The sequence below is a fragment of the Heteronotia binoei genome, chromosome 14 (genome assembly GCF_032191835.1).
Source record: "Heteronotia binoei isolate CCM8104 ecotype False Entrance Well chromosome 14, APGP_CSIRO_Hbin_v1, whole genome shotgun sequence".
Classification (NCBI taxonomy): Eukaryota; Metazoa; Chordata; class Lepidosauria; order Squamata; family Gekkonidae; genus Heteronotia; species Heteronotia binoei.
Genome location: NC_083236.1, coordinates 27,488,745 through 27,510,141, shown reverse-complemented (window position 1 = coordinate 27,510,141; position 21,397 = coordinate 27,488,745). Strand labels below are relative to the sequence as shown.

The 21,397-nt window shown below is 47.4% G+C and overlaps 2 protein-coding genes across 2 annotated transcripts in view; one reads left to right on the top strand and one right to left on the bottom strand.

Annotated features, from left to right (window-relative positions):
* The window catches only part of PLEKHG4 (pleckstrin homology and RhoGEF domain containing G4), an 87,381-nt gene extending 81,854 nt beyond the window's left edge, over nucleotides 1-5,527 (top strand). The window contains exons 18-23 of the mRNA XM_060253778.1: nucleotides 618-788; nucleotides 1,742-1,919; nucleotides 2,562-2,678; nucleotides 2,771-3,016; nucleotides 4,612-4,808; nucleotides 5,190-5,527. Coding sequence (XP_060109761.1) covers nucleotides 618-788; nucleotides 1,742-1,919; nucleotides 2,562-2,678; nucleotides 2,771-3,016; nucleotides 4,612-4,808; nucleotides 5,190-5,195 — 915 coding nt within the window. The 3' untranslated portion in view covers nucleotides 5,196-5,527. The remainder of the gene's footprint in view (nucleotides 1-617; nucleotides 789-1,741; nucleotides 1,920-2,561; nucleotides 2,679-2,770; nucleotides 3,017-4,611; nucleotides 4,809-5,189) is intronic.
* A 4,319-nt stretch (nucleotides 5,528-9,846) lies between these two features.
* Nucleotides 9,847-21,397, bottom strand: part of KCTD19 (potassium channel tetramerization domain containing 19) — a 37,835-nt gene continuing 26,284 nt past the window's right edge. Inside the window, exons 10-15 of the mRNA XM_060254050.1 lie at nucleotides 18,925-19,036; nucleotides 16,929-17,553; nucleotides 14,330-14,518; nucleotides 11,951-12,105; nucleotides 11,081-11,182; nucleotides 9,847-9,968 (exon numbers count right to left, since the gene is read on the bottom strand). Coding sequence (XP_060110033.1) covers nucleotides 9,855-9,968; nucleotides 11,081-11,182; nucleotides 11,951-12,105; nucleotides 14,330-14,518; nucleotides 16,929-17,553; nucleotides 18,925-19,036 — 1,297 coding nt within the window. The 3' untranslated portion in view covers nucleotides 9,847-9,854. The remainder of the gene's footprint in view (nucleotides 9,969-11,080; nucleotides 11,183-11,950; nucleotides 12,106-14,329; nucleotides 14,519-16,928; nucleotides 17,554-18,924; nucleotides 19,037-21,397) is intronic.

Sequence of the window (21,397 nt, the reverse complement as noted above, 5' to 3'; positions counted from 1 at the left end):
CTCCCACCTTTTCTACCTGCGTTCCTCTCCCTATCCACCTCTGGAGCTGGTGCTCCTTCCGTGCCCATCTTTCTAACTCCCCGATATGTTTAAACAGAGCAGCATGTTACACATATCCAGTCGGGCTTTGCAAACTCTCACCTGTCTGGCTTCCAGGTGTGTATGGAGGGGGGCGTGTTGCGAGCAAGCAGCAGTGATTATGAGAACGGGGCCAAGCAGTGGTTGAGGCTGCCACCCCAAGCTCTGCCACTGGAGGTCTCTGCCTCCCTTCACCTCATCCTATAGCCTGTTAGGGGGCAAAGGATTCACATGGTGACTTGTGCACGACATGTGCCAGGCCATGTATTTCCAGCCACCTAGGACAGGCCTCACAGGAGCAGCCGCCAGTTGCCCACTCATCCAGCTGGGACTCTGAGGGCCAGCAGTTCCAGGCCTTGACAGAAACAAGCTGCCCTGCTGTGGGTGTTACTTGCCTTCCTCTCTCTGGTCTCTCCATCTCTTGCCTCTTCCTTGGCTGGCTGCAACTGTTGGGCTGCTTTTTCTCACAGGGGACTGTGTGACTTCTCTGGTCCCTGCGGGCCCCTCCTCCTGCCTAACCAATCCTGTTCTGCACCTAGGTGAACCTCAAGGAGCAGGGGCAGCTGGTGCGCCAGGATGAGTTCAGCATCTCCCTGGGGCGCAGGAAGTGCCAGCGCCACGTCTTCCTCTTTGAGGACCTGATCCTCTTCAGCAAGCCCAAGAGGATCGAGGGAGGGCTCGACGTCTACATCTACAAGCGCTCCTTCAAGGCAAGCCTCCCTCTGCTGCTTTGTATCAGGCCAGCCTCTTGGGCGGGGCTCATACCCTAGGGGTTGGCGGGGGGGCCTTCTTGGGGGGAGGGAGCAGCATAACCAAGGACTGGACTGCATTCACACATTCTGGCTTGGCTCACTAGTCAGGACAGGCCCACCCAGTTGATTAACACACTCCAGAGCCCTGCAGTGCAGCCTGCCATGAGTTTCCCTGCCCTTTTGTTCAACAGTCTCAGGCAGGTGGTGAAATAGGATGTTCTTTGGCCTCTGGTGGGCCACCGCATGAGGCTAAAGTGCTGCATTGGGCTTGGTGACTCACGCTGGCCAGTCCAGTCACACCTTCCATCAGCTGTGGAATCTCACTGGGGGACCATGTGCCTGTCATTCTCTTTCAGCCTAGCCTGAAAGGAAAGAGGTGGGACCTGTGTGTGCTGCCCTGAACTTTTTGCAGAAAAGACAGAATAAAAACACGAGAGGCAATAAATCCAGATTTCAGGGTGTTATCACACAATCTCCCCTTACCCAACAAGCTTAAACAAGGCCGAATGTTTTAGGATCAAGGATCGTGGCACAGTGGTGGTAGACCCATCTTTTTGGCATGTAGAAGTTCCCAGGTTCAATCCTCAGCATCTCCACTTAATGATCAGGTAGCAGATCCTGTGAAAGACCTCAGCCTGAGACTCTGGAGAGCAGCTGCCAGCCTGAGTAGACAATACTTCCCTTGATGGACTGATTCAGTATAAGGCAACTTCTTGCATTTTTGTGCTAAACTTCTTTTCAAGTCAGCTCACACTTAGTACTAACAAATGGGACGTGCCTACATCCCATTTCAGCAGCATGACCCCTGCCTCCCTCTTCCTTATCCTCCCATTCCCAATTGCATGGATGGCCAACCCAGCAGGTTCCCTCCATGCACCTGGGATCTGAGCTCCCCCTCTCCCTCCCTGCAGACAGCAGACATTGGTCTTACAGAGAACTCAGGGGAAAGCGGCCTGCGCTTCGAGATCTGGTTCAGGCGGCGGAAATCGAGCGACACTTACATCCTGCAGGCCAGCAGCCCAGAGACAAAGCAGGCCTGGACCAGTGACATCACCAAGATCCTGTGGGAACAGGCAGCCCGCAATAAAGGTTGGTCAGCACGCAACACGGGCACACTGGTTTTCCTCATCGGCAGAACTCTATTCCCCATGGTTTCCCAAGGCAGGGGAAAGACGCGTAAATATATTCTGCAGCCAGTACAGTGTAATAGTTAGAGTGTTGGACTAGGATCTGGGAAATCCAGGTCTGAATCCGCCCCCCTCTGTCATAGAAGCTCTCTGGGCCCTTTGGCCAGGCATGCTTGCTCAGCCTGAGCTATCTCAGAGCTGTTGATGTGAGGATAAAAAAAATGCAAGAATGGAAGAATGATGTCGTAAAGATCACTTTGGGTCCCTGTTGGGGACAAAAGCAAGGTATCACTACTTAAATAAGCAAGGGAGGAAGTTTGATCGGCCTACTGTGGTTACCACAGAGGGCTTCATATGGAGCAGTGGGAATTTGGTCAGGTGCGACATGTCCTGCCATTGGGCAGAAGAACGAGATAAAGCTGCCCCTGCTGATGTTCCTTCTTCCAATCATGAAATTGTCCTCTGCTGCATCTGGTCACCCGTGGGCAAGGGTTCAGGGGCCTCAGTTCCAGGGATAAGCTTGTCTTTCAGGAGACCATAGGAGGATACACCACAGCTGTCTGTTGCAGGGGTATTTTCATTGTGGTCTCTTGCCTCCTGCCAGAAATCCGCATGCAGGAGATGGTGTCCATGGGTGTAGGCAACAAGCCTTTCCTCGACATCAAGCCGAGCGAAGCTGCCATCCACGACCGCGCCATCGATTACATTATGAAAGGCAGGGGTAAGTCCAGCTCCACCTCTTGGCCTCCCCCATCTCGCCCCCTCAGCTCAGCCCTTGGGGCACTCATGCTTGAATGTGTTGCTGTGTGGCAGGAGCAAGGACCCGGGCTTCCATTGCTGTGTCTCTGTTTGACCACACCAATCCCTACAAGAGATCACCAGCTCCTCTGCTTGCCGGTGGCCCCTCTTCCTGCTCAGTGCTCGGGCCCCTCAACCTGCACATGTACCTGAATCAGGCCCTACTGCCAAGCATGCTGAGTGCCAGCCGGCCCTTTGACACTGATGGTTGCATTGAGGAGGATGAGATGGAGAATGAGACCAGCAGCCAGCCTTCAATGAGTACGTATGGCATGCCGTTGCTCCTAGGGCATTATCCTGGGATTGTGTGAGCCAGTGGCCATGCTAGGAGGGTATCAGAAGCAGGAACTCTTGCAAGTGGCAGATGGGATTGCTGGGCAGAGTGGGAGAAATGAGCAACAGCTAGATCTGTGAGCCTCAGTATGGTCTTGTGTGATGCCCACTTGTGGATTTACTGCCGCCATATGTTTCTCTGAAGCATCTCTTCTCCAAAACAAGTATTGAGTCCTGGCTTTCCTCCACTTCAGTGAAGTAGGAATTGCTCCCAAGGAACCCCGGAGCATCCATTTAGAAACATTCATCAGCATTTCCATCTTAGATGTTTGATGTGCATGGGGTCAACAAGATCAGGGCCCCAAATCTAGTTGAAACCTTAGCTTAAGGTAGTCACACAATGACTATGCAGTAGACAAGCTCCTCTCCCAACCTCCTGCCCCCCATGAAAGGCTTTATGTGCACCAAAGGTTCATGTCAGCTGCTGGCATCCAATATCTGTCTTCCAAGAATGTTGTGCATGGAGCTTTGGGGAGGGCAACCATCATGAGTAGGTGAACTCCATGAAGGGAAGGATGAGAAAGGGGCTCTGTGGACTTGATATTAGCCACATATAGGGTTGCCAATCTCCAAATAGGACCTGGAGTTCCCCTGTAACTACAGCTGATCTGTGCTGGAAGAAATGGCAACTTTGGATGGTAGACTGTATAGTATCACATCCTCCCTTTCCCAGATTCTGCTGCAGAAGCAGTGCTGCTTTGGCCTTTATGGAAGGGCCTCTGGGTACTCTGGCAGCATGTGGAATGACTTCCAACAAAATAGCTGGGCTCTAAGGAGATAGACCAGGCCCTTGTGAACCAATGGCAGTCAGTATTGCTAAGCCAGTACAATTAATAGGAACTTGAAAGACAAAGAGTCTGAATGGCTTTCTCAGCTTTCTGCTCCCGTTCTGGTCAGCTCCCAGCTAGCAAGCCCTTTCTCAATCTGCTAAGCTTCAGAATTGCTTTTCCAGTTTGCACAGAGTGCTCCAAGCAAGATGTGCAACTGCAGGTTGAAAGCAAGCCTAGAAACCAGGGAAGAGAGCAGATGGGTGGGACTGATATCCACCCATATGAGGGCACATCTTCAGTGAATCCTCACTTGGGAAAGCTTTATGTTAGGGAGAACTGTGTGTTTGTTGTCTGATGGTTGCCTTGCAGTTGCAAGTCAGTCAATGTGAGGTGAAAAGACTTGCGTGAATGACATCTTTTCCTTATTGATACTATTACTGGTACTGATCTTAACTGGGACATGCTTGTGATAGAACTTCTTGCCATGTGTGTGAGTTCTCCCAAGTGTATATCTACAACATCTCCCCCCTGGTCCCTACCTTGCAGTCTCCATCCTTATTTTCATTTTACTGACAGAATAGAAGCAGAACCAGATGCTTCTGCTAGTCCTAGGAACCTTTGGCAGACTCTTTAGCGTGGCTGTTCTATCCTTGTATGGCTGCATGCGGCAGGCTGGATGGACATTTGTTCAGGAGGGGTGTTTTGGGAGCAGGCCAGGTCGCTTCCTGACACTTCTTCCCTCTCTTTGCCCAGCAACGGAGAGCTCCGAGTCCTCCCACTACATGTCTGGCAGTGGCTCCAGCAGTTCTGACAGCGGCTGTGTCTCTGGCATTCCTCGGGACAGCTTCTGTGAAGATCTGGGGTCCCCGCTTTCCACTCCCACAAGTTCTTCCTTGGCCTCCCCCCTGGAAGAGAAAAGCTGTTTCCCCAAAAGCCAGTATGTTTCAGCGGTGAGTAAGCAGGAGTGTGCAGACTTGGCTGACCTGCATGCGTGTTCTGAGCCTTGCAAGTGCCTTCCCCAAGAGCCCTCAACCAAAGCGTCCTCTTGACATGTGCTATTCTCCCTTCCCCCAAGACTGTCTCCCTTACCAAAAGGCTGTTGTAAACCGCAGCAAGAGCCCTTTCAGTCAAGTTATAAGTTTGGCCACTACTGGACAGGGACCCTTCCCAGTCAGCAGACACGTTCGACTTCATGCTTTAATGGAGCCTGGATTGTGTTGGTTAATGGCAGGGGGAGAGGATTTGGTTTATGGAGGATCAGTCCCTCCCAGGGCATGCCTGTCTGCGAGAGGCTTCTAGATCCCCTGACTGTCTATGATGCTGTGTTGCAGGTTTGAATGCCAGTTTCCATTGACGTTTTGGAGGAGCCCGAAACAAGGAACCCTCCCTACAGTGCTCCAGAGGCCACAACGTTAGTAGGGGGAGATCAGTGTCCCTCAAGGTCCACAACTGCCTAGACCCCCTTTTTTAGAGTAGCGTCACCCGATTCAGTTGAAGAGTGGGCCTGAACTGCCATCTCAGGGGCCAGCCCTGGCTTGTTCCATGGAGGCTACTGCGGTCAGGCCCTAGCCACCGTGTTTCCTTCTGTTAGCACATCGGGAAGCAATATGGTGGCTGGACCTGGGGAACTGGAAGCAGCAGTAAGCAACAGTGAAATAGCGGCGGTGGGAGGGGGAGGGGCTCAGCGGCAAAGCATATTTTGTGGGCCAGATGTGAGCCTGTTTAGATGAATGGCCAGCAATCTGCACCAACGGACTGGAAAAAATCAAAGTCATCAGGAAACTGTTTACTGCTCATGTTTTTGTTTTCAGTTGACCGGAGTTTTGTTCTGCAAGCTGCACAGTTCTAACCCTTTTTTTGAAAGGGCAGAAGGAAGCAAAGTTATTTATTTTTTTAGGGGGGGGGGGAATGCCCTCTCTTAGGTTGAACCTTGTTATCCAGGCCTGTTCTCTTTGTTTCGGTTGGCCTGGTGTTGAGATAATTTATTGCCTTTTCTTTCTATGAATTCATACGCAAAATCCCCAGGTGCCTCAGTGCTAAGTTGTGCTCATTGCTTAGTTGCCACCAAAATAGCACTCTCTGATGGGCAGAAAAGGCTTTCCATCAATGGGAAGCTAAACCAGTGACTTGGGCAGCAGAGGTGGAGAAGCACCCAAGGAGATGGGGCCCAAGACTGGTCTGTTCTACATATACAGCAGAATAAAGGCAGGAAGGATAAAGGCTGCCCTAGAAACTGCAGGGGAGGGACCAAGTTTTTCAGTGTTTTTTCCCATTAAACAACAACTTCCATGCAAAAAGAAAACATGTGTGGCAAGGAGCAGGCTGAGCTAACACCTATCTCCATGATTTGCTAGTTTTCAGCTTGCAAGGCATTCCTCCTCCCACCCCAGGGAAGGGGGCCATTCAAAACTGTCATTTCGTCACCTGCATTTGGAAGTTGTTCAGACCACTCCAGCACCTTCCTTTGGCTGCTCCTGTGCTGGAGGTGTCTGTTCACAGTGGTCATACTGTGTAGTCCCGCATGGGAACTGTGCAGGCAAGCAGGCCAGCCACCGGACAATTTAAATTTTTTTAGCTAGCCTAGTGACAGAGCAGGAGGAACCCCTCCCAACTGGAGCCATTGAAGCTGTTTTTCTGCCCAGTGGTCATGTACTCCAGGGAGGGGCTCCCTTATTTCCCTCCCTGGCTTGAGATGCTTCCCAAGTCTGCTGCCTGCCCAACTGTGGCTTTCAATCACCAAGAGAGTAATAAAGGGGCTCTGGATGGCAGGATGAAGGGAAAGCATGGGCAAAGCTCAGAGAGGGCAGGGAAGAGTTCAGGGGGTACAGTTCAGACATAAATTGTTGCTAATAGAAGCGCCTCTGATTATTGGTTGTTTCTGCCAGTCTAGTTGAGAAAGGGTTGGTGGGCCCCATTTGCAAAGCATCCAAGGAGCCCACTCTGAGCTGTCAGCATGGGCTGCAGCATCTCTCAGCAGCATAGGAGTTTGCCTATCACACCCAACTCAAGGATGCCATAATATCCTGGCTAATGTGATGGTTCTGCTTCCCAACTTTTGCTTTAAGGCCTTGAATGCACTTCTGTTTTCCCTTGCATATTAACCAGATTCCACTTTCATTCTGAAAATCCAAGTGCTGTAAATATGACTCTTATTTTATACATTTATTTAATAAGCTGGATTTTTTCCCAGCATTCTCTTTTTTTTTTTTATTCTAAGAATGGAGTTACAGAACTATTTGCCATTTTTGGTAGAATATTATCTGAAAAACAGCTGGATGAGGACAAATATAGACGCTTCCAAACTCTTGATTAATCTAACCTTTGCTTTTAAAGAGGAAGAGAGTTGAGCAAAAAAACTGGAGAAAGTATGAAAGAAATTTCACATTAACCATTTTCTGACCAATATCTGGAATTTCTCAAGTAAGACAAGTTTTTTCATTGCTGGGAGAAAATGCCTTAATGTCCTGCTAACATCAATGTTGTTTTTTAAGATTTGACTGAATTACATAATAAAAGTTATTTCTTCCAGTGCATTTTGGTTTGGTTGCATGTTCATTTCTAAAAGAAGATCTGGGAAGTTTATCAATTGCATGTAATACTAAATATTCACATTTTAGGCTAGACTCCAAGAGACCGAATATTTTGCCACCTATGGCGCTACTACCAAGTCAGTGAATCCAAAATGGTTCAAACTGAGTTTAAAACAGCTCTTTGCTGAAGATGGTTTGTTAGCCACTTTAAATCAGGATACCCACAGATCAACTTGGATAAAAGCCCTGGATGATGAAAGTTGGAATGCTGATTGATGTGGTTTTTTTAGATGGGCAAAACCAAAGCCCTGTATCCAGGGCCGACCCTAGGGTGCATGGTGCCCTAGGCAGGCTTGCTGTCCACCTCCCCACTCCATAGCACCACCTCCTTCCTCCCTTCCCCACCATTTCAATTACAATCATTGAGGGGGCAGCAGCAGCGGGAAGGGCGAGACAGCTGCTGAAAGAGTGGTCACCGCCACTGTCTCCTCCCCTCCTCCTTCCTGGATCATGGGGGAAGGAAGGGGGGGGAGGTAGCAGCGGCAGCCACTCTTTCAACAGCTCACTTGTCCTTCCCGCTGCTGCTGCCCTCTCAACCCCGCACTGATTGTGGCTGTGCTGGAGGGCCAGCATAGGAACCGGGAGCCTCTGGTGCCATTTTACTTGTCAATCAGCTGATCAGCAGGGGGAGGGCTTTAAAGAAGTGCAGCACTCCACCCCCCTCTTCCTGTGAACTGAAATGGTGGGGAAGGGAGGGAGGAGGAGGCACTGCGGAGTGCAGCCCTCAGGCAAAGGAGGCATTTGCCTAGGGGGAGGGCCGAATTCAGTGCTCTTGCCCTGCTGGCACCCTAGGCAGATGCCTAATTTGCCTAGTGGGCAGGCCGGCCCTGCATGTACCATGTGCATTCCAGCTCTCTTTTGATAGGAATTTAAGAGCTCAAGCACAACTCCACTCAATATGCTATGTCTGTTACCCCGCTGGTCCAGTCACACCACAGCAGCTCTTCCAAAGGTCCAACGATTTTCTGACTTCTCTCATAGGACTGAATACCCTAACAAACCAATTCTGTAGGACTCTCTTCAGCTTCCAAAATGGAACTACTTCTGCAGGAGATGTGCCATTAAGCCCAACAAGCTCTGGATGCTGCAAGTGGCATACATTGCCTTTGTTTGGTAACAAAGTCATGTCCTTATCCCTTCTGTCCAGAATGCAATACCATCCCTATGACATGGTACATGGGAAACAGGCTTTTCCAGGTACACCTGCAGATGGGGCTGCTGATTCCTTCAGGTTCCTCACTCAAACTGAGAAGCATGCTCCTCCCCACTCACTGAACCCCCTGAAGAGTGAAAACATGTTCCCACACTTTATGCAGGAACCAAATCTGCCCCTTTTGACTGCATTTTCTTTCCTCCTCTAGAAGTTGCTGTATCAGGCACGACCCCTGAAACTCAATGGCTTGACCTTTAGAGCTGTGGATTTAAACACACTCATCTGAACTAACTGTTGGTCACTGATTCCTGAAAGGACGCAATTTGTTCGTAAACTGGAAGTCAGCCTGATGTGCTAGAAAGATGGAGTCAGGACCCCAGTGTTGACCCACATACACACAGGAGTCCTTTGGGGGTCTAAGATCTTGATTTCTCTTATATTTTTATGAACACATGAAGTTGCCTTATACTGAACAAGACCCTTGGTCTATCAGGATCAGTTTTGTCTACTCAGATTAGCACGGGCTCTCCAGGGTCTCAACTTGGGGTTTTTCATCTCACCTAATGACTTATCCTTTTAGCTGGAGACACTGTGGATTGAACCTGGGACCTTCTGCATGCCAAACAGGCTCTCCCACTGAGCCATGGCCCATCATCTTCATTATTACTAACTACGGGATATGCCTATTTGAAGCTGCCACAGCCTGATTGAGCAGCTGGTAGTAGAATGAGAATGAGCCCTGGCAAAAGGGCAGCTGACTATAAAAGTGATCCCCCACCCCATGCAGACACCCATCTCGAGGAAGACGGAAGAGCACCTGTGAGCTTCTGCCAAACCTCCTGCTACTCGTGATTTCTTTTTTGTGTTTATTCCACAAATGTTCTAGTAAAAGCTTTTCCCCACATTCTGCAGAATGAGGTGGTAGAATTCTGGATGGGCTACCTTACTGCAGGTGGGAGTACTTCTTTTAATGCTCTGAAATTTTTCCATTCCTGCATAAAGGAAGCTTTTTAAACAGGGGAGCATTCAAGCTCCCAAGATCCAGGAGGGAACCAGTTTAGCACAGCCTCGACCCAACTACCATGCTCCTTGGCTGTATCCGTGGATGCAGCTTTTTCAATGGAAGTGCGCTCAAAGATAGGATTCCCCTTATAGTTGGAAGTGGAATAATTTGTGGCCCCTGTAGTCACTGAAACAAAGCCAAGAAGCTGCCAAGGTATCCAAGGTGGAGCAAGTGGAAGGCTTAGGCTTTATTAAGACTTGTATAAATATTTTCCTAAAACAACATGAGAGACTGATTTAAAGTACCCTTTTCTTATCAGCTGGCCAATGCAGCAACTGTACTTCCAGGCAAATGGCAGTGTAAACTGAAAAAGAAAAAGAAATCCACTAACAAGCAGCTGAAAGAGCCCTGCTCCGCTACAAGGTGCCTTCTTGAACCCAACACCAAAAGGCTGGGAGTCAGCTAAATTCCATGTCATAATAACACAAATTACATCTGTACCACCATTGGTCTGGGGTGTGTAGGGATTTTTGTAAGCTTTTATAAGAAATAAGCATTGATAAGAAGGAAGGAAAGAGATACTGGCATTTCAGACAGACCCGATTCAGTAACTGGCTGCTACCGGAATACTCTCACCTTTTCACACACTCCCGCAGCTGTCCCGGTAGTGAGGCGTGCCTGAGTCGTTACAAAGAGCAGCTTCTTCCACTTTTCAACCCCTCCTTCCGGGTTGAAATCGCTATGGGGTGCTGTGTGAAATGTCCAGTATCTAACCCGGGAGCAGTTTTCGCGCCCTTTTTCGCCCGCCGGCGCGCACGATCTCCGGCTTTTTTTTTTTGAATGTCGGGCTAAGATCGCTATAGTGCTATAGCACTATAGCGACGTATCACAACAGCATCACCATAGGGATGCCTGGGCTCCATTAAGATGCCAGATATCGCCACCGCTGAAACCTGGTAACTTATCTCAATAGAGCCTAGCCATCTCGATGGTGTTGCTGTTGTGATATGTCGCTATAGCGATCTTAGCCCGACGTTCCCCCCCCCCCCCCAAAAAAAGCTGGAGATCGCGAGCCGGCAGGCAAAAACGGCTGGCGCTGGTGGAAGCGAGATAAGAGCGGAACAGTGTGAAATGGCTCGCTTCAATCACGGAACCCTACCAGAAAAAAAAACATGTGTCTGAAAACTCCCATCCCTGTCTCGGATTACTGCAAGCGGCACAATACCGACTCCCTTCCGGTTTCCACTGGTAAGTGTGAAAAGGGCCTATGACCAGCTTCCATACCGGAATACATAGACTGTGTGAAAAAGCCCATAAACAAAAATCAAGAGGGACCCACCTTGCAAGTCAAATGTGGGTTTGAGCCCCAAACTCTTGAAGTCTACTTAGCTAAAATAAGCCTCCCACATGTAAGAAAAAGGCTACAAAAGGGATAGCCCAATCCTTTGCATGAATGATGCAGTAGCACATACTTACCTCAAGCCATTTCAACAACATCTCACAGGTATGACTCTTGGCTTTAAAAGGTGCCACATTCAGTAAGTTGGCCACAAACTCCTTCACTGTGATCTGCAGGGTCTACAAGAAATGAAGCCACTCAAACACTGACAGAGGCAAACCCCACTTGCCTTGTCCCTTTGGGGATCCACTGAGGGCCAGCTGGCTCTGCAGATGCTTTGAAGAACAGGTTATCCTGCAGGAGAGTGGGGGTGGCGGACTCCAAATGTTCAATTTCAACTATAAAAATTCCCACTGCATTCCACAACTGCCAAAAAACTTTCAATAAGGTTACATTACATAGGGACCCGAAGTCTCCGACACAAATGTTCAGACTGTTTCAGACTGGCACCTGTGGTTGTTTTTTGTAATATCCTGGAGTGACCTCTCTCTAGTTTTCAAGCCTCCAGGTGGGGCCTTGAGATCTCCCGCTTTTATAACTGATCTCCAGCTGGCAAAGATCAGCTCCCCTGGAGAAAATGGCTCCTTTGAACAGTGGACTCGATGGCATTGTACCATGCTGAGGCCCCTCCCCTCCCCTCCCTTCCCCAAACCCCACCCTCTCCTGGGTCCACCCCCAAAGTCTTCAGGTATTTTCCAATACAGACCTGGCAACCCTAAGGAAAAAGAAAGCCAGCACTGTGCTGATTGATAAAAATGATCTTCATAATCCATTCCCAAGCTGTCAGAATCCAGACTAGAAGACTGGAAAAATCTCTGGCTGGTGGTCCAGCATCAGACTACAAAGGGGTCAGCTTGAGGTAAAGTCAGAGAAGGGCCAGAGCCTACCACCCCCTGGCACCCACTGCGAAGATCTCCATCCACTCAGGAGATGGAATATCTGCTTACCCACAACCTCTGTACAAAGAACTCCACTTGGGCAGTAATTTCCTTAGGATCCTTCTGCCTTATAGAGTCCAAGATGACATCTGTGAGAAAGCAGTGGCACATCCGGGCATAAAAGATCTCTTCTTGAGACAATGGGAAGCTCAGAAAGACGATATCTAAGAGGGCAAAAAATTAGAGCTAAGGCAGCCTGCAGCCATCTCTGCCTCATCTCAGGGGCAGCCTTCCTGGCCCTCTCCCGCTTCAGAGGGGGCCATGGAGAAGCTGGCTCCTTTTTTCTTCGCAGGTCCACTTGAGTGGGGACAGGGAGGGGGTGCACACCCCCGCCCCTGTGGTGAGGTGGCGCCCCAGGAAGCTGCCTACCTCACCAACTCCCACATGCCAGCCCTGACTGTGGGTCTGGGGAAAAGGCACTGAAGCTACTCGTCCCCACCACCATCCCAATCTAAATCAAGCCTCTGCTGCACAGCAAAAGGGAGGTTCCACAAGGAACTTGACACTGCTCTCTGACCACAAGTCCCCATGGCAGTGAAGATATAAATGGAACATCTAACTTGGCCGTGAGGTCAATCAGTGTAAGGAAGATTTTCTTCCATATACTCAGGCTGTTTATGTGAATCTGGGCTTGGATTGGAAAGTAGGCCACAATCCCACTGTGTCATAGATTCACATGTCTTCTGATTACCCATGGAAGCAGTGTTGAACTCTACTTGGATCTCACTCAGTTCTGTTTTTGGCAGGTCAATCCAATAGACTTTGATTGGATCCAGACTGCTTTTTCGCTCAGTCCTGTCCAATTTCCCCCCTTTATAAAGCCATTGCCCCACACAGCTTTGGTCCCATCATGCCAGACATAGTGTTTTGGTGGTCAAAGGAGGCTGTAATAAGGTGGGAAAGTTGTAAGGATCCAACACAAAATCATGACACGGGTATCCTGTAAATAGCATGTTACAAGGAGGGGACCCACAAAGACTTGCAGGGGCATCTCATTTTCCCCTCCCTTACTATTTCCTCTTTTCCTTCCCTGAAGGGACTCTCCCATTTGCTGCCTCTTTCTCTCCCACCAGCCAACCTATCTTTATCTGCCTCTGTCTTCAGATTTCCCACCTTACCTCCCCCTGACAGCCTTTCCCTTGGGAAACAATGGCACAGCCAAGCTGGGCCCAATTGTATAGTGGGGAACCAGCATGGATTTACAGGGGTCAGGGAGTACTTCATTTCCCCCTGTATCCTCTTCCCTACACTATTTCTTCTTTCTCTTCCCCTGGGAACCCCATCTCCTCAACTTTCCTTCTCTCCTTCCCATCCACCAACCAACATATGTATTATCTGCTCCCCATCTTCAGCTTTATTGATTTACTTCCATCATTTATATCCCTTCATTCTCCCCAGTGGAAACCCAGAGCAGCTGACATCATTCTGCTCTCATCCATTTCATCCACACATGTGAGGTAGATTAGAGAGTATGTAACTGGCCCAAGATCACCCAGTGAGCTTCCATGGAAAGGTGGTTATTCACCCCTGGGTCTCCCAGATCCTAGTCTGAAACTCTACACACATTGGCTTTTGTGGGGTGGGGGACTGCTGTTGAACAGTACCAAGCAGCCAGGACTAGGTAAGTCTTACTAGTTATGTGGTATCACATCACCCAGGGATTGCTTACAGGCCTGGCCATCATTCTCCCTCAAGGACCAAAACAGCCCTGGAAAGAGCGTTGCCCTCCCTCCCTCCCTCCCTCTGCCCACTGACAGAAAACAAGGCTTGAAGGCTGGCAATATTGTTGCAGTTGCCTAGCAATGGCCACTGATGGAATTTGTTTCTTAAAGATACAAGTGCTGCTTCTATTATTTTGGGGAGTTTTGACCAATGTATTCTTTTTCAATTTCAGATTTTTCTGCAAATCTGAGGCTTTTTAAAAGGTTCGTAGAAAGAACAGTCTTGTCGGTTCATAGGCCCATTTTCTGGATTTAAGTTTTTCCAAATTTGGCCATGTTGAGAACAGATATATTGATGTGCAGGTATGTGGGAGAGGGAGCAGCATAGTGTTGGAATGAATGCCAGGCCATCCAGTCTGAAAGGCTGCTCAAAGTAGGGCCTTCCAATCAGCATTTCTGTTGCTAACTGCTACAACCAAAACTAAAGTGTGTCCTGAGCAGACAGCAAAAGTACACTACCACCTTCAAGGTCAAAAGTTCATTCCAGCATCAGCTCTCACAAGTAAAGCACATTTCTTCAAATGCATGGGATGAATAATCTTTTACAAATATTTTTACAACAGATCGCAGAAAAGGGAGCAGGGTCTCTTTTGGGGGGGGGGGGGGGCTGTTTTAGGGCAAAGTCTATGTACCTTTACCCAAGACCTATTTAGATTGCAGGCAATACCTTTGGCCACCACTTGTGTCTGTGCACTGGCCAGCTGGATACCTTCCTGGCATGTGCTGTAGAGGGTGCTGTCTACATGAGACATGCATGAACCATCACCAGCCACAATTGGAGGGTGTTCAACTTTAAGAATCAATCCAGCACTCCATGGCTCATCAATGACCTTCTTGACTGGTTCAGAGAATGTTGCTGTGGAGAGAAATGTGATGCAGTTCAAACAGTCATAAGGTGGTTGTATCTTGCATCCTAATTGCTCTGTTGGAAGATGAAGAAGAGGCTGATTTTGACCTCCTCCTTGTACTCTTATAAACTGCTGGATTCAACCTTTTATCTGCTATTAGTATATTTTAAAATGTCCCTTTTTACTTTGCAGTGACTGCTATCTATCTGTAAACAACATACGATAAACCAATATTTTTAATTCTTCTGAGTATTCCCTTATTGTTTTATAAGGCCATACTTGTTTTAAAAACCCTCAGAGCTGGCAACTACCAGTAAAGAGGGAGAGATCTGGGATTTGTTGTTTGTTTATTTTGCTTTTAACCTGAAAATGTTTTTAATTATTACTGTAATCCACTTTGAACCATGAGGAAATATGGGATACTAAGGTTTTAATAAATACATATATATTATTCCCTTCTCCAGCACAGCAATGCACTACCAATTTGTAGGTTTTAAAAATTCTCTAGAAGCTTTGTGATCCGCCTCTCCTTTTGAAATGACGTTTAGAGTGCCATTTTTGTAAGGGGAGAATGCAATTAAATGCAAGTAAAATAGTGCACTACTGTTTTGAAAAAGGAACCTGGAGGTGATGATGATGATGTCCATGATCTCCAAAGGAAGCTAACTCCACCAGGCAAGGGCCAGGGCCAAAATAGCCCTGGTCCTAGTCAAGGCAAGTTGGAGGTCTCTGAGGCCAGGGACCACCAGGAGATGTTGAGTTGCCAATCATAAAGTCTTACAGGGCTCATATAGGGAGAGGTGGTTCAAAAGGTATGGTGGCCCCTGGCTGTATAAGGCTTTAAAGGTAAGTACCAGCAGCACCCTGCAACTGATCCAGTACTCAATGGGCAGCCAGTGCAGTTTGTGCAGCACAAGATGGATCTGTGTCCACATAGACTATGAAGTCAACATCCATGCTGCTCCATGCTGACACCTCAACCTCAGGTTACCCCTGTCCAGCCACAGAACCTCCATCTTTGATGGATTCAGGCTCAGTCCGTTCTGCTTTAACCATCGAGCCACAGCCTCCAATCCCACAGCCAAATTAGGCTGGGCAGTAGCTGTCCAACATATAGCTGGGTGTCACAAGCATACCAGTTACAACCCAGCCCAAAACTCCATGCCCGCTGGACAAGAAAGCACAGATAGATATTAAACAGCATAAGAAAGAGAACTGCTGCTTGGGACACTTTCTCTCAGCGTCATCCTCTGTCCCTGACCCTGGAGGAATAAAATAAGCCAGTTCAAGGCTTGTCCACAAACAGCCAACAGATCATGGTCAGCCATGTCAAACACCTCTGTTAGATTTAACAGTAACAGCAGTGCCAATCCACCTTGATCCAGCTGTCTGCAGAGATCGTCTGAGGAAGACCAGCACAGTCTCTGTCCCGTGGCACAGGTGCAAGCGCTGTTTTGTATGCATCATCTGATCATACAGAGAGGCTCACTGATCATCTTGCTGCCTGGCCCAGAACATCAGCATCTTCTGGCCCAGCATCAAAAAAGTGTGACACTGAGCAAGATGCTAGCTGGCCAGGGAAACCTCCAGTCATCTTCAGTGCTGTCCTTTTGCTGCCCCCACCATCTGAGTAGGTTTACCAGTTGCCTGCCCATGGCAAGCAACCTCCTGCCCCTGCACTGCATCCTCCATGCTCACACGATAGTGCAACAGTATAAAAAATGGGGGGAGGGGCACAGCACAGAAACCATTATATCACTTCTGGGTGAGGTGAGTGTCCATGAAAGTCTAGGAACTTCACCAACTCTCTGTGGTCTTTGTGATGTAGACTAGGGAGATTCCTAAAGTGATGTCAGGATATCACTTTCAGTGTTCACCCAGATGTGACATCAAAGCATCAGTGCTGCTCTCCCTCCGCAGTCTCTGCCCCACAACTGTCCCCAGAGATTGACAGCACAGGGCTGACAACCTTATATTTGAAATTAGAAGGCTGGCAGCCTGAGAAAGAGCCTTTTTGTTCCTAGCACCAAAACTACGTTTCCTTGTCTGCACCCCTCAATCATGGTCCTCTACCAGCAGGTGAAGACTGCTCTATTGTTTGGCATTCCTTCATTGGACCCAACTTCTTGTTTATGTATTTTACCTGTTGATTTAATTGTTTTATATATGTATTTTAACTAAGTCAATTTTTAAATGGTTTTGATCATTCACTGCCTTGGCGGCCCTGTCAGTTAGAAAAGTAGCATAAAAACAGCTTAAAATGAACAAATAAATGTGCTGAATTGAGTTTTCTCTGCAAGGTCCCAAACTCTGAGGAAGAAAAGAGGGAAGGAGAGAAATCACTTGTTTCTAACATCGGCTGGCATCATCACCAAGTAGCTAATTTACAAGCAGCAAACCCAGCCCCTTCAGCCTCACCTTCCTCTCTCTCTGGCTGGCTACTCAGCTTCTTGACTGGACAGATCTGTTCCAGAATGCTTGGTCCACCAGCCCTGAGCAGCCATCCCCCTGTAGCTGGGGTGCCTGGAAAGCACTGGCCACTGTTGGTCAAGTATTGTTGAACTCTTGGTGCAGCTCTGAGAACAAGGCCATTACCAGGTTGTTCAGGAGTGGTAAACCTTGCGGGACTGGCTGGCAGCAGCTTGAAGGGAGCCATCCTTTCAGGATTTTTGCAAGAAGGCTCTCCAACAGATGTAGGCACCTGCGAGGCTTCATAGTGTTTGCGATTTGCCATATCCCAGCCCTGCACCAGAGAAATGAGCCTCTGGATAGGAGTGTCTTTGCAGTCAGACTTCTTCGGTAAATTGCCTTTTGCCCCTTTTTTCCTTGGGGGGCTCCCTGGCTGTGTGTGCCCACAAGAATTTTCCCTCACATCTGTGACCTGACAGTATCCTTCCCAGCTGTTTCTCCGCTTTGCTCCCTTGACTGGAGAAATGCGTGTGTATCTGTCCTTCTCCTGGTCGCTCTCTTCTGCATCTTCTGCTTCTCTGACTCTGCTCCAATTATTAGCACATTGGTTTACATTCATGGCAATATAAGAGTGCTCCAAAAGAAAAAGAGAGGGCACATTTTTAAAAAGCTAAAGATGCATTTACTCAGTCCAGTTACACTGCTGGGTTTTGTTTTCTCAATCAGAGTTCCCCTAAGAAAACTAGGCACTTTGGGTATTTCATTTTTTTTTTTTGGGGGGGGGGGCGGTGTTTAGATTGAAGACATTTTTGTGCTGGAAAGCTCACAGAACTGCAGCTGCTGGAAACCTTTTTTTGGGGGGGGAGAAAGCTATGAGTTGAATAGTTTGGATTTTCAAGGCAGACCTGCTATAAGCCAGTTAAGCACCAAGAAGACTTGTACCGATTTCTCACTAGCGTTGCTCTGCCCCCAGGCTTCTGTTTTCCCCAGTGCACACAACCAATTTCCCACCAGTTGCTCTGCAGGTGCATTTTGATGAGCGGCTCTCCCCAGTTCCCCTCGTGGCTTTGTGATGCTGTTTTTTAAGGATTAAGAAACTGCAAGGGGAACTAGAGGGAGCTGTGTGTCAAAATGTGCCTGCAAAGTAACTGATGGGAAATCGATCACTTGGGCTGGGGGAAAACAGAAGCATAGAGCAGAGCAATGCTAGTGAGAAATCGGTATTGCTCTGCATTTTCACATTTATTTATTACTTTCAACTTTTATCCCACCCTCTCCGCAAGCAGACTCATGACAGAATGGCATTCTGTTAGAACCTTCTATAGAGTCACACACTCATTCTCATGTTTCCTCTTTTCCAAACTCCAGGCTTTAACCTAACCACATTCCTAGTTTCCCTGTTCCCTGGCCAAATATGCTGAGGTGTTCAAAACATATGTATCAGGGGACAGTTTTTCCAGTCAGTAGCATCAAGGAGAGAAGCTTCTTCTCCAGAAGTCCAGGCAATGGGGCAGTTAGTTACCTCTGGGAAGGCTCCTCCTCCTCCAAAAACTGGGTCAGCTTCTTTAAATTGATCCAGGAGGGGGAGTAGCCTTCTCCCCTGGAACCACCCCAGTTTATTCAGACCTGCTGGTCGATTTCAGGCAGTGGGTAGGCAGACCACCTTGTTGAGAACACTTTGCAGCTAGAAAACTAGCATGCTAGTGGAAAGGCCAATATCAGTGCTGGGAATTTCTTATCTGGGAGATCACCCATCAACCTTATCTCATGCAGCCAGAAGTGCACCAGTCCAGGAAATACTTTGCCATTTGATACTCCTGATTGTACAAATTCTTCCTCAAATCAGGGCACTATGAAAATGCTGTCTGAACAGTACAAACTTGTACCTCCACCAAAGGAGGAGGATAATACAGACAGAGCCTGACCCTAAACCTAACCCACAAGAATTATATCTGGATGGCAACAGTCTTTTCTTACATACATAGGGCTACTAAAAAGGAAGTACCTGTATATCTTGAGGGTCTTTACCAGATCCTTTCTCCTTCTCTGACACCGCAGGTTCAAGGCTTCTAAATGGAAAACTTTCACTGTGAGCTTCTCGTTGTTTTAGCCATGTTCTGCAAAGCAATACATTTCATGTATTCAGCAGTGTGCAACAGGGGGTCTTGTCCTGCTGTTCCTCTGAATATCTTTTTTTTTTTTACTTTATTGTTTATTGTAAGCACACAACATACTAACATACTAACGTAACGTCCTGCTGTTCCTCTGAATATCACCTACATCATGAAAAAATATAATGGCTAATCTTTTCCTATCAATGAGTCAGTAGAGAAGAGTGGTTATCCCTGTGCCAGCAAAAGCAGACAAGCAAGAGTTGAAGGAGGAGATTGTGTAATTAGTTCCTCAACAGAGTCAATGACCAGAAATTGTCTAGTACCAGACTAGTATGGAATACCTTGGCCTGTCAAAAGTGTAAATCTTGCCTCTGCCATAAATTGATGGGTAGCCTTCCTTTTAATGGTTCTTGTGTTCAAAAAATGTATGCAAACACAATTAAGTGCCCTGTAAAGAAGAATGGTGGTGATTTGCATCTGGAGGGGCACTGGGCCCTTTCTTACTTTAGGGTTGCCATTGTGGGGTACATGGTTTCATGTGGGCCAAGCTCACCAGGAACTGCTGCTTTTGGCAATTTTGTTTCCTGTCTCCTCAATTCCTCTGCCTGTTCCTGAGCACCCCTATTGGGAAGGGTGTTTGGGAAGGGCGGGATATAAATGCAAACAAACAAACAAACAAAATAATACTTTCCTATCCATCATCTGATGTATTGGTGTTTGAAGTGTGTGTGTGTGTTTTAATCAAGAAGGTGAAAAAAGGACGGGTGGAGCTTCGCGGGTGTATGGTGGGCACTTAACTGCAGCGCTCTCTCCCCTTAACTCTACAAAACAAACCCTACGATAGATCATCAGGTACAAATATGAAAATATTAATGGGAAACCAGTCTAGGAGCAAAAGAAGCACAAAATGAACAAAATTGGCGTCTGTAAAGGACTATTTTAGCAAAAATCAATCACCAATGGGGAAGAAGAAGATGCGAGATACGAGTGAAAAAATGGTGCCCGAAGCAGCTCCTAACAGCCCTGAGCCACAGGAGGACGACTCAGCTCCAATAACAAGAAAAGATCTTCGGATTCTAAGGCAAGCTCTTAACGATTATTTTAAAGTTGCTACAGCTAAATGCATAGAGCCTATAAATTAAAAAATCAATTATTTAGCCACGGAACTTGATATTACAGCTAAAGTGGCAGAGCAGGCAGCAGAAGTCTCCTTAGAATTAAAGACTGAGATTAAAGAAATTAATTCTAATGAGCGAAGGCTGGAGGAAAGGATCTTAATACTGGAACAGCGTTGGAGAAATCTTAACTTGAAATTTCGCGGAGTGGAGGAGGGCGCGGAGGGATGGATGGATTTATCTAATTACATTTCAAACTGGCTTGCGCGCTCTCTGAATATGGAGGAAGGGATAACACCAGCAATAGCGAAAGCAACTAGACTGGTGCCGTTAGCAATGACGTGGAGAAATAGACTGCGGGACATCTTTGTGCAGTTTATTTCCCCTAGAACAAGAGATCATATCATGAAGGAGGTCAGATCTAGAGGCTCCATACTTCACAATAATCAGAGAGTCATTGTTCTTCTGGACTTGTCACAGGAAGCATTGGATTAAGCGTAGAAGGCTAAAGTTTTTTGCAACCAAGTTATTCAACTCAAACATAAAGTTTAGATGGAATAACTTGTCAGAAATTATAATGCACAGGAATGGCTCGACGTTTAAAATTGATTCAGCGGATACAGGAAGGGCAGTACTTTCCCAATTAAATATAAAGCTTACAGAGGAGGACGAAAATGAAATGAGAGCGGATAACAACGATACTTAAAGGAGATCGCATATTGGCGCAAAGACAGAGCTTTGTTCAAACTGTTGCTGAGGCGAAGAAGCAGACAATTATGCAAGTCTAAGCCTACAGGACGGAGCAAGGAACTTTTTAAGAACGCTTGGTTGTAGTTGAATATGTTGTACACAGTTCTCTAAGTATTTGATCTACAGTGTTAATAGGAGCAGAAAAGTTTTGGGAAGGGGGGGATAAAAAAAGAAGGGTGTGGATGATTGCATGAGGATAAAAGGTGGCGTATAAGGGAGGGGTGGGGGGAGGAAAGGAAAATGGGAGGATTGGGGGGGTATGTGTGAGAGTATAAGGGAGGGGTGGGGGAGAAAAGGAAATGGGAGTAATTAGTATCGGGGGGTATGAGTGTGAGTGTGTTGATGGAAATGGGATGGAGAGAATGGAGGTATTTAGGCTAGGATGTATAGATAAGAAGGAACGGGAGATACTAGTAATTAGGAAATACATAGAGCAGAGGGTTAAAAGAGGTTCATATTATTAATAATACCTAATATAAATAAATAAATAACAGAATCC